The sequence below is a fragment of the Gracilinanus agilis genome, chromosome 2 (genome assembly GCF_016433145.1).
Source record: "Gracilinanus agilis isolate LMUSP501 chromosome 2, AgileGrace, whole genome shotgun sequence".
Classification (NCBI taxonomy): Eukaryota; Metazoa; Chordata; class Mammalia; order Didelphimorphia; family Didelphidae; genus Gracilinanus; species Gracilinanus agilis.
The window spans coordinates 152,504,085-152,516,363 of NC_058131.1; the positions used below are offsets into that span (position 1 = coordinate 152,504,085).

The 12,279-nt window shown below is 39.3% G+C and overlaps 1 protein-coding gene across 1 annotated transcript in view; it reads left to right on the forward strand.

Moving 5' to 3' along the window:
- LOC123233398 (zinc finger protein 420-like) overlaps nucleotides 1–12,279 on the forward strand; it is a 239,531-nt gene that overhangs the window by 2,307 nt on the left and 224,945 nt on the right. The window contains exons 2-5 of the mRNA XM_044659513.1: nucleotides 386–474; nucleotides 826–952; nucleotides 7,635–7,748; nucleotides 8,473–9,423. Coding sequence (XP_044515448.1) covers nucleotides 442–474; nucleotides 826–952; nucleotides 7,635–7,748; nucleotides 8,473–9,423 — 1,225 coding nt within the window. The 5' untranslated portion in view covers nucleotides 386–441. The remainder of the gene's footprint in view (nucleotides 1–385; nucleotides 475–825; nucleotides 953–7,634; nucleotides 7,749–8,472; nucleotides 9,424–12,279) is intronic.

Sequence of the window (12,279 nt, forward strand, 5' to 3'; positions counted from 1 at the left end):
TTATGATATGTATACTATATAATGTACATGTGCATGACAAATATTTATTAATTATAGCAATATAATGTATATGTACATGACAAATGTTTATTACATTGTTTGTGATATATGATGTGCATGTGCTTGACATGCAAATGTTTATTATATGTTTATACACATGTTGTTACATTATATATGATACATACTGTATATATGTGACAAATGTTTATTACATTATATATGATATGGTGTATATGTACATTATTTATAAATATTTGTTACATATAGAATATATGCATTATACATAAATATTTATTACATGCTTCATTCAGTTATTTAGACATTTCTAACATAGTGAATCTGAGAGCTCCAAGACTTGATCATGGCCCCTTTTTTTCTCCTCCAGGCCTTCATTCTCAGAATTTTGCCTTTTTCCAAGAAAGAACTACCAAAGAGAAGGGAATGGCTACTGTGTCCCTAATAACCAAAGCCCAGGTGAGCTGAATTTTCATCTCTTTTCGAAATACAATTTCTCTTTTCAAAATGTAGACATTTTTCCCATCATTATCATGGAATTTCTCTATCTCTCTGACCCCTTTCCTTGTGGATGAAGGACTAAGTATAAAGTAAACTTGCTTGACCAGTGCTCATCCTCATTGGAGCTTAGTGATAAGCATACTAACATGGAGAAGATACCTTCTTACCTCAGGTCACATGCTTCATTTTCTTTCCTACCATCATCAGAACCATTCTATCCATCCCATCAATCCTTCCAAATGCTCTTATTTTCTCCCTTTCCTGTTAGGTAGAAAAGGTTCTGTGGTTGAGCAAAAATGTGTGTTTCAGGAATCAGTGACATTCAAGGATGTAGCTGTAAACTTCACCCAGGAGGAATGGGAACAGTTGAATCCTGCTCAGAGGAACCTGTACAAGGATGTGATGTTGGAGAACTATCAAAACCTTATCTCACTGGGTAAGGATAGCTTCTTTCTGGTAATCAGAATCTATCTTAAATTAAGAAAATCCTCTCTGCTATATACTGTAGCAGTAAATGCAGAGCTGTGATTGGCTTTATTTATGTTTCACTGTGACTGTGTGTCTTAAGGATAGCCATGTAACAGATACCTATAGGAACTTCTTTGAAACAACAATGATGGCTGTGTAACTCTGAAGGTGAGTGTCAGGTCCTACTGTTTGCTCTGGGATCAAGTGAAGGGTAGAGTCCTGGAGAGAATGAAGACCTTAAGGTCTGAAAGCATCAAAAATAAGAACAGAAAGAAGAGCTGCAGGATAGGACCCATGAATTTGGAAGTTATGAGCCAAAGGTAAAGAGAAGAAACATGTAGGAAAGAGAGAAGTAGCCTCTTGAATTCAGAACTGTAAGGTCAGGAAATCAAGGGCCTGATCTTCCAAGAATGATTCAGGCAGACAGAAATGGGAACAGAATATCCACTAGATCATAAGGGAGACCACAGAACTTAAGTCAGGAGCTATGGAGAAAGAAGGTTCTATAGAAAATTAAGACTTCTTAAATCCAAAGGGAGGGAACCCAAGGTAAAGGTGAAGGAAATGGTTGTAATAGGGTGTAGTTTCCAGAGAACCTAGACCTCAAATAGAATGGAAACATCCTGCTCTAGAAACCAGACTGAGCAGAAATAGAAAGGTAATATGACCTAGGACTGATAACGAGTATGGCAAATGGAATAAGGAAAGCAAAAGCAAGTCAATGAAGAAATAAGCCGAGCAAGAATGAGGCAGCTAGGCAAGGGCTGGTGTCAGCAATATAGAGGTTCTGGAGTTGTGAACTGGTAAAAACAGTGGAGCCTCAGAATTACTTACCTGAATTTTGATTCAGGACTTGGGGCAAAGATCTCAGATCTTCTTCAGGCCAATAAAAAGCATTTCTTCTTCTCCTTTTAGGTGAAAATTATTTAGTTCAGGGCAGTTAGGTAGCACAGTAGCTAGAGCACCCACTCTGGAGTCAGGAGGGCATAGGTCCAAATTTGGCCTTAGCCATGTAACCCAGGGCAAGTCACTTAACCCTGATTGCCTAGCCCTTGCCACTCTTCTGTCTTAGAATTGATATTGAGACAGGGGAAGGGTTTTTTTAATTATATATTTCATAAAATTGAAATTAAGCTTCATTATTCTATCTTGAGACTGTAACTTCCTTGTCCTCTTCTCCTACAGGTCGAGGGCTCTCACCTAAGATAAGAGTGCACATATCTACTTTCTGGAAAGATAAGCCTGAACCTCCTTCAGAAGTTACCACAACTCCTTCTGGGCTTTTCTATTATATCCTTTTTGGATAGGGAGGCAGCTTAGTATAGGGGAAAGAAGAATCAAGAGGCCCAAGTTCAAGTCTCACCCTGCTAATCATTAACCATTTGAGCATGGGCAAGTCCCTTCACCTCTCTTATCCTAAGATTCCTTTTCAATTATGGGAGAAGAATGATTTCTTGGTTCTCTCAAGCACTCAAATTATTTGATTCACAGAATATCAAGGTTGGAAGCTACTCCAAAGCCACTTAATTTAAACTGCATTCAAACTGAAGGTTCTTCTCTACAGCAGCCACAAGAGGGGTCACTCAGCTTTTTCATGAAGATCTTCACTAAGAGAGACCCATTGCCTTCCAGGTTGTCCTGCTTTCAGGAAGTTCTATTAGAAAGATTTTTCTTATCTAGAGCCTTTTCGCTCCTTTGCAACTTCCATCTGTTACTTCTAGTTCTCCTAGGGCATGCCCTCTTCCATGTGAGAGCCATTCAAATACTTGAATCCAGCAATCACACCAGTACTCTCCTCTCCCTACCTGATGCTCAAATTTTTTCTCTTTCAGGCAAAAAATGCTGATTTCTTTTCATCAGCTATATGGTGTGAACTCAAGGATATCCTATCATTATCTATTTGCCCTCTCCTACGTGTTCTCCACTTTATCAGTATCTGCCCCAAATTAAAGCCTTCCAGATATGGCTTGACCAGGCCAAAAATCTAGCAAGATTCCTACCACCCTAGCCTCAGATTAGCTTTCATGGTAACCAGATCACATTGTTGATTCATCTTGAGCTTGCAGTCTACTAAACCCTCCATGTCTTTTTTCAGATGAAAAGACAGAGGAGGTTTTAGACATTGGAAGCCCTGTTTCACAAATATTTTCTGCTTCTCTTCTCTTACAGAACAAAAGTGTTAATGTCAAAAACTCTAGAGCAAGGGAGACAGATTGCTCATAGAAGGTTGTACACAACCCTCTACAACTGCTAGTTAATCGTCCAGCCCATAAGTAATCAGTGCAGTGTCTTGTAGGATACTAGATCCTGCATTTAGTGCATCCAGAATGCGGGACTGAAATACTAGTGTTGGTAGAAGAATTAGAAGAGTTAGGCTCTGAAAGGGAAGGAGAAAATAAGTCTGTGTTAGGACTTGGTGTGGCTTGGTGCTGGCACCTTAATCCAATGATATTTGTGAAGCTCCCTTCCCAGCAAGGGATGTCAGAGGTTATTCCTTATGGATTGGACATTGTTCTGAATCTTAGTATCTCTCTGATATGTGAATACTGGCTAGTTACCCAGGGCTGGGATGGAGACCCCAATCAGATTTTGTATCTCCAGATGTTCTGAGCTCCATGAAGTCTCCCCAAAGAAAAGAAATTGGGAGGGGCCCACCACAAAGTACCCTTGGATGCAAGTGGTAAAGTGCTAATGAGTTTGTGCTAGTGGGTCCACACTGGAATGAGAGTCACCCAGGAAGGCATTTCTCCCCCTTCTGGGCACATTAGACTGTTTGGCATAGACAGTATTGAGGAATAATTGTATTAGAGTCAGCTGCTTGTTTTTTGTAACTGGTAGAGTGGCAGACTTGCCCGAGGAAAAGTATTTGGATGACTTCCCTGTTAGGGCTTCTAGAGAAGCTGGAGCCAACCAGGTGATTAAGGGATGAGTAAGTAATTAAGTCTGGAACTCTTGTTCCTACAGGAACAGGTAGGCATTTTCACAAGGGCACTAGAGGGCATACCAACAGCCAGTGTTACCATTATAATAGTCTTGAGTTTATATTTCTTTTTAGAATTCTTACTTTCTGTCTTAGTATCAATTTTAAGACTGAAGAGTGGCCAGGGCTAGGCAATGGGGGTGAAGTGATTTGCCCAGGGTCACACAGCTCTGAAGTGTATGAGGCCAGATTTAAAACCAGGTCCTCCTGACTCCAGGCTTGGCACTCTATGTACAATGTTACCTTGCTGCCCTAAAGGGCCTTCACAATTATTTTAATTTGCATTTACTTAATTATTTGAGCATTTGAATATGTTTTTGGTATAGAAACTGAGTCACCCAACCTATCATTGTTGCTGGGGTACATGACATCCTGATGAGCAGATTCAAGGGAAACTACCATTAGGATAATAGGGAGGTCCCCATGGTGTGCCCATATTGATCTAATCCAGAGCCATGTTTCTTTCTTTCTCTCCCTCTTCCTCTCCCTCTTTCTCTCCCTCTTCCTTTCTTTCTTTCTTTCTTTCTTTCTTTCTTTCTTTCTTTCTTTCTTTCTTTCTTTCTTTCAGCCCTTACTTTCTGTCTTAGACTCAATACTGTGTATCGGTTCCAAGGCAGAAGAATGGTAAAGACTAGACAATTGGAGTTAAGTGACTTGCCCAGGGTCACACGCCTAGGAAGTATCTGAGGCCACATTGTAACCTAGGACCTCTTATCTCTTGTTCTGGCTTTCAATCCACTGAGCCACCTATCTGCTCCAGGGCCATGTTTCTAATGATCTAAGGCAGTGATGGGCAAACTTTTTAAAGAGGGGGCCAAAGGAAAGGAGATGCTCATCTGTCAGTCTGTTTCTAAAGCAACTCTTTCAAAGTTTCATTGTATTGTTTCCTACTCATTGTATTGGTCAGAATAAGAATAATGTCGCATGGCCGGATAGAACATTTCAGGGGGCCGCATCAGGCCCCTGGGCCATAGTTTGCCCATCACAGATCTAGGGTAATTTCAGGCAGCACTACTTTCTTTCCACTTCAAGAAAAGCATGGTCCTAAAATGATTGGGTTAAAAGCAAAAATTGATGCAAGCCAGGAGGCTGCTGTTTTAAGAAGAAAGGTATCTTGGTGAAAAGGAGTGGAGAAAAAGCAAGAGGAAAACACAGAAGACAAAATGTCCCAGACAGACTGATGAATAAACAGGAAGAAAGTAGAGAAAAGAAACCTCTCCAGACAGAAGAGAGAGCAAAAGTAAGAAAGAGGGAAAGTAAAGGAAGCAATAACAGATAAGGTAGATACATGTTCTCATAGGAGGTAACTAAATGTGAGGAAATGTGGTTAGTTGGAGACTGTCTAAATCCTGGGAAAATCATAGCATGTTTGTAACATGATGCTAGTTTCCTCTCTGGGACCCAACTCTACTCTAGGCAGAAAGAATCAGCCAGAGGGAAGACAAAATGCTCATTGAAGACAGGCAACTGTGCTGGACCTTAGTTGTGAGTTACTCAATGGTCTGAAAAGAGCTGGCGGGCCCTTCTCTGACACTGATAAACGGCTCAGATTCCTCATTAGAAACTAGCTTGTGGGGACATGATATTAATGTTTGGAGTAGTTACTGGGCTAGTGTAGGTAGAAAGTAGAGTTGCAATACCAGTATTGGTGAGAGGGGGAAAATGAACAAACATTTATTAACCATTTATTATGTTAAGTGCTGAGGAAACAAATAGAAAAAAAGAAGACAGTCAGTCCCTGCTTTCAAGGACCTTACATTCTCATGGGAAAACGGCAGGTCTAGGTTTCTGCTACAAGTCTGATGGAAAAGTTCCCATGGTCCTCTAGGTACAGCAGCAAAGCAGATGATAATGAATATTCTTTAATGTCATTTCTGCTGATAATCATATCAGCTTCTAAGGTTAAACCATTTGACAATGCCAAGGGCTCTGGTGGCAAGAGCTTTATTTTCTAAACAGTTGCCCAGTCACATCTTCACAGGACTTGCTTTCTAGGATGATGGTAATAGAGGGCTAGGCTGGAAGCAGGACCAAGAGCATGGAGGGTTCTGTCACTCCCCAAGCTTTGGCTGTCTCCATTAGGATCTGAGGGGAGGTTGTGGTTTGACTTTCTGGGCATGTGCTGCCTCATCTCTTCCTCAGGATGCCTTATTTCATCTAAGCTTGATCACCTTTCCCCATGGTTGGCAGTTGGTCAGTAGCTATGATACTTGTTCTACCACTAACTAATAAAGCAAGCCAATTTTTTCCTCTTTTTCACTTGTAAAATAAACAGAGAACAGAGCTTAAATGAGAAAATATGGAAAAATTAGAAGACAAATTGTCTAAAAGTCTTAGGTTTATAGAGCTGGCTAGAGGGAACAAATCTTTGTAGAGAAAGTAGAGACAGCATATCTGCACCAGGACTGAATATGTGTGAGAAGGATGAAAGATGTAAGGGATTAATATAGAGGAAAGCTAGAAATTCTCTGCCAGAATGAATGTGTATATTGGAGGGGAGGCAGGATAGACAGGTAGGGTTAGACAATGTTAGGGTCATAATGTACCCCTAATACATTGGTACCAACTTGAGGGTAGGGCTGTGGGGCTGGAATAAAGAGAACCTAATTAGATATCACATAGCTGAATGACAAAGTTCTGAGTTTCTTGTAAAGTGGTCCAGAGTATGAGTGAAAAAAGTGACAAGTATAAGTGAACAAAGGATTTGAACAGCTTTCAGAACAAACATAAATGATGATCAACCATATAGAAAACATGCCTCAATCACAAATAAAGAGAAAAACAGCTCTGAGATTTTGATTTACTGCAAAATTAGTAAAGGTGATTTTTTTTTTAAAAATCAGAAGCTGTTGGTGTAGGAGGGGGTTTGGAAAATCAGAGACAATTATACATTGTTGGTGGAGTTGTGAAATCAAACCAACAGTTTTGGGAAACAATTTAGAATTATTCAAGATAAATTAATCTTAGTAACTTCTTCTCTTGTAATCCCAAATTGTTTTCCAGAACAGTTCATTTAATTGGTATCTCCAATAACCAGTGTTTCTGACTTTCCACAGCCTTTCCAAAACTGAAGAGGTGATTCCAGTATTGGACATATACCTCCCAACTAGTCAATGACAGGTGCTATATGAAAACATTCCTAGCAGGAATTTCTGTGCAAAAAAAATGAAAATAAAGTGGGCTGCCACAGAATGGGAAATGGTTAAACAAACTATGGTATATGAATATAATAGATTATTACTATATAAGAAATGATAAACATGAATTCCTAGAAACTTGGGACAGCTTATATGAGATGATGAAGAATGAAGAAAGTAGAATCAAGAAAACAATATAGTCAAAGAGTTCAGTAATATAAATGAAGATGATGTTAAAAGGCAGCTGAATTCAAATTAACTGCACTGAATATTTTCAGTTCCAAAATTCAGAGAAATATATATTCCTTTTCCTTAGGGGTTAGGTAGGAGACCACAGGTGGAAAATGTTGCATGCATTTTCATGTGGTTCCTTTTTGAGGGTGATATAAAAGACAACAAAAGATACAATAATTATTTTCATAGAGGGCCATGTGAAATACTAGTAACTTAATGCAAGTGAGTCCTGTCCAAGTGTCCAGATAGTTCTTTGTCCCCATGAGAAACAGCTGTTTTATTTTCTTCTACACAAACAGGGCTTCCTATATCTAAACCAGATGTGATTTTCAAATTGGAACAGGGGAAAGAGCCATGGATCCTTAATCTACAGAAAGCCAGAGAAAGAGAGGTGCCAAGAAATTTCTCTCCAGGTGGGTAAGAATTAGTTCTATGAACTCAGTGGGACAAAAGCACAATAGTTTAATAGGAGAAAGTTCTAATTTTTAGGAGAAAGGAAAGATGGGAATCTCACCTACTGTTGTCTTTTTTTCATACATATCTTTACCCATAAGCCAGTTCTTCTCTTTTCCTCATGCTTTCTAGAGACTACCCTCCCTTACTGAAAGTTCATTTTCCCTGATTACATTCTCTTTTTTATTTGCCCCTCCTTTTCATCACTATCCCCTTCCACTTAACACAACATTCTAGTGACCCATACCACACTCCTGGATAGGCTCTTTTATACAGAGGTTCTCTTTATTTGATGATCTATCCACCTTTCCCCCTCCTTCTATACCCTCTTCACTTCTTGCCCCTCACTTTTTAGCCTCTTGCTAGATCACAAAACTGTTTTGGGTTTTTTTAACCTTTACCTTCCATCTTAAAATCAATACCTTGTATTGGTTCCAAGGCAGAAGAGCTAGGTAATGGGGGTTAAGTGACTTGCCCAAGGCCACATTTGAGCCCAGGATCTCCCATCTCTAGGCCTGGCCCCTCAATCCACTGAGCCACCTAGCTACCCATTTTGAGAGATTATAATACCATTGATACCTAGTGGGCATTATTTTTTGTTTCATTATTTTCTTTCCAAAATAACATTTTCTTTTCTTATAGCGCAGAGAATAGATTACATTTGTTTTTTACTTTTGGTTCCAGGCTGGGAAAGTAGGTCTGAAATCCAACAGTCACCTCAAAATGAGAACATTTCTGAAGATTCAGAATCACCAGGGACATTAGTTCCTCTAGACCCTACATTTGGAGAAATTCATATATCTGAGAGTAGATTGGAGAAACATCAGAAAAACTCTGAACGGGAAAAATGGAAGAAATCCCTTTCCTTTGAGAATACTTTCAAGCAATTGTCAATCGGTCTCACTGAAAGACCCAATAAAGAAAGAGACCTTGAATGTAAAGAATGTGGAAAAAAATTTTTTGACCGCCCATCCCTTACTCGACATCTGAGGACTCATAAGGGAGAGAAACGCTATAAATGTAATGAATGTGGAAAGGCCTTCTCTAAACATTCATCTCTTACTGAACATGATAGACTTCATACTGGAGAAAAGCCCTACGAGTGTGATGAATGTGGAAAGTCATTTAGCCTGAAAAGTAACCTAACTCGACATCAGCTAACACATACCGGAGAAAAGCCCTATGAATGTGATGAATGTGGAAAGGCCTTTAGCCGTAGAAGTGGACTTATGAGGCATCACATGACTCATACAGGAGAAAGTCCCTATAAATGTTACGAATGTGGGAAAGCTTTTTTTAACCCTTCATCTCTTACGGAACATGAGAGAATTCATACTGGAGAAAAGCCCTATGAATGTGATGAATGTGGGAAAGCTTTCTCTAACCAGTCATCCCTTACTGTACATAAGAGAATTCATACTGGAGAAAAACCCTATGAATGTGATGAATGTGGGAAAGCCTTCTCTATACATTCATCCCTTACTGTACATCAGAGAATTCACACTGGAGAAAAACCTTATGAATGTGATGAATGTGGGAAAGCCTTCTTTGACTGTTCATCTCTTATTAGGCATCAACGAACTCATACTGGAGAGAAACCCTATTTGTGTAGTGTGTGTGGGAAAGTTTTCAGTAGCAAATCATCTGTCATCCAACATCAGCGACGTTATGCCAGAGAATAATGTAGGAATATAATAATATGAGGAAAATTTCCATCAGACCTGTTACTTTGCTGACTACAAAAATGTCAAAGTGAGAAAAGAGACCCTATAGAAATTTTAAAATGGTTTTATCTTAAACAGATGGGTGGGAGAATGAGAAATAGGCATTTATTAAATACTTAGTATGTATCAGGCACTGTGCTAAGCACTTTACCAATCTCTTATTTGATCCTCATAACAACCCAGTGAAGTAGGTGCTGTTATGATTCCCATTTTACAGTTGAAGAAACTGAGATAGATATTAAGTGACTTGTACAGGGTCACACAGCTGGTAAATACCTGAGCCTGGATCTGAACTCTGTCTTCTTGACACTGGGCCCAACAGTATCCTCTGTGTCAGTTCACTAACATTACTCTGCTCAAACCTACTGCTATAATTCAATTTCTCTCTTTTCTAGTCAAACTTCTTTTTCTATACATACTATATTGTGAATTTGACCCAAGGTACCCCAAATACAAGATATTCTCTGAGGCTCCATCCTCACGAAAACCCTTGGTCTGTCAAACTCTCTTATAAACCTGTAATCTATAGTGAGCACAAATACTCAAAAGAACACCTTTAGGAAAATGGAGGAATGACCAGTCAAAAGAAAACATTCCCTCAGTTTCCCCCTATAAACATCATTTTTTTTTAAACTTCCAAAATTATTGGGGCCATCAGAAGCCCTGAAAACAATAGTTTTCCAAATAAATCAGCATGACAAAAAAAAAAAGCAACTCTACATCTCCCAGCATATAGTACAATAACTTTCCAGGGATAAATAATTTCATGTGAAATAGAATCTGGAAAATAATCAGTTGGAGAAAATTTTCAACTCCAAAAAAATTCTGGGAAACAAAATATGAATTTGATTGTAAAAAAGTAAAGACTTTCACTACAAAAAGCAATCTAGATTTTTTTTAAAAAAGAAAGCAATGGGGGAAAATCTTATTTCTGATTAGTCTGACATCTGAAATGTGCAAGAATCATAGATTTTGAGCAAGAAGAGACATTAGAGTTACTTAGTCCAATTCCCTTCTTTTACAGATTAGAAAATTCGGGTCCAGAGAAGAAATGACAAATAGTCAGTTTAAGAGTGAGGAAGAAATAATCAACCACCTGAAAAAAATTCTTCAAATGCTCAAAAAAATCAAGTAAATGAGAATTAAAATTAAAATTACTTTGAAATACAACCTCAAAACCATTTTATTGTCAGTAACTAAAATCCAATGCTGCAGGAGCTTAGAAGAGACAGACAATTACATTGCTGTGAATACATTTTTGAAAGTATGTATGCTAAAGAACTTCAAGCTCATGCTGTTTGTGATTTTGTTAAGGAAACTGGGGATGTGAAACATGGAGAAGAAAAGACTTAAAGGAACTGTGCAATTTGAATTTCCCAGCATCCCATGTTCCTGCTCACATTACATGCTAACATAGAAAGGATATAAATTTTGTGTAGCCCCGCCTCTCTCTTTCTTCCTGTGATCCCATTTGGTAGAGGTGGTGTAAGGTGAGCTGGCAGGAGAACTAACTCATGTGGTCTTATTTTTGTTAGATAACTAGGTTTTTATACTTCTATTTTCTTTTTATTTCTTCTACTTCAAGTGGTTATTAATAAACTTTATAAAAAATTATAACTTGGAGTATTGGAAATTAATTTAAATCTTACATTTTTGGTGACACGAAGTCTAGAATTTAGAACCTTTACTCCTCTTTAAGTGAGTAGAGAAAAAAACCACATTTCTCTCCTGCCGCAGCCTTTTCGACCCCCCTTTCAGGGAAATCAAGCTGCTACTACTTCTGCTGTTGCTGCTAACACCCCTGCTGCTGCTGCTGCTGCTGCTGCTGCTAGCCTGCCACCGCTTCTCTTGAATACACAAGCTGGGAGTCCTTGTGAGCCGCTTTCTAGGGCTGGTAAAGTATAAATCCTTCTTTCCCTTACATTGCTAACAGCTAAGTGCTTGCTCCTGCCCCCAAGCAAACTGCAGGTTCCCCCTAGTGGAAGGTGAGAGGCTAAGTAGCTGGCCCTCTGCTGGCTGGCTACACACACACACCCATGTGGGTCTCAAGCGTATGGTAGCTTGGTGCTAAAATGGCTTTTTAGCCTAATAGTGCAGTGTGGACACTCCCTACCCCCATTTACCTCCCTGGTCAATTTTAAACTAACCCAGGGAGGGCTTCTATGCTCCTGGCTGTGAGAGTTTTTCTTCTAGCTAAAGCTTTTCAACCACTCCACTTTTTAAAAACTAGCTAAGAAGGGCGTGTCTAAGAATGGTATTTAAAATCATGATGGCAATGAAGGAACAGTTTCCCTTCCATTTGAAAAAGCTTGTCTTCCCAGAGAATTTTACTGAGTTCAAACTATTCTACACCAGAATTGTTTTATTTAGCACTGTTCCTTGGAGGGCTCTTATTCATAGCATATTTTCTCCTCAAGAAAAATCAACACAAGGTTACTTTGATTAAACTACAGAACAGATGCAAATAAACAACACTGAGAAACTTAAGTAATTTTAAAATTCAGAAGGAAGATTCTCCTCCTTTCAAACCTGCCCAGCCCATGCCTCAAGCTGATTTTCTCTTATCTTGTCTTGTTCAGCTTTTGGAAGCCCATGGCCCAACCTCCTCTCCCCCTTGCTCAATATTTCCATCTGTCTCACCTGCCCCCTTCTTTTCCCCCCCACCCAGCCCCTGCCCTTTCCTCTCACCACTTCTGTACCTTCCAGATCTCCCTTTGCCCTGCCTCTTCCTCTTCTTTCCTTATGACAGCCCCTCCCTCCTCAACCC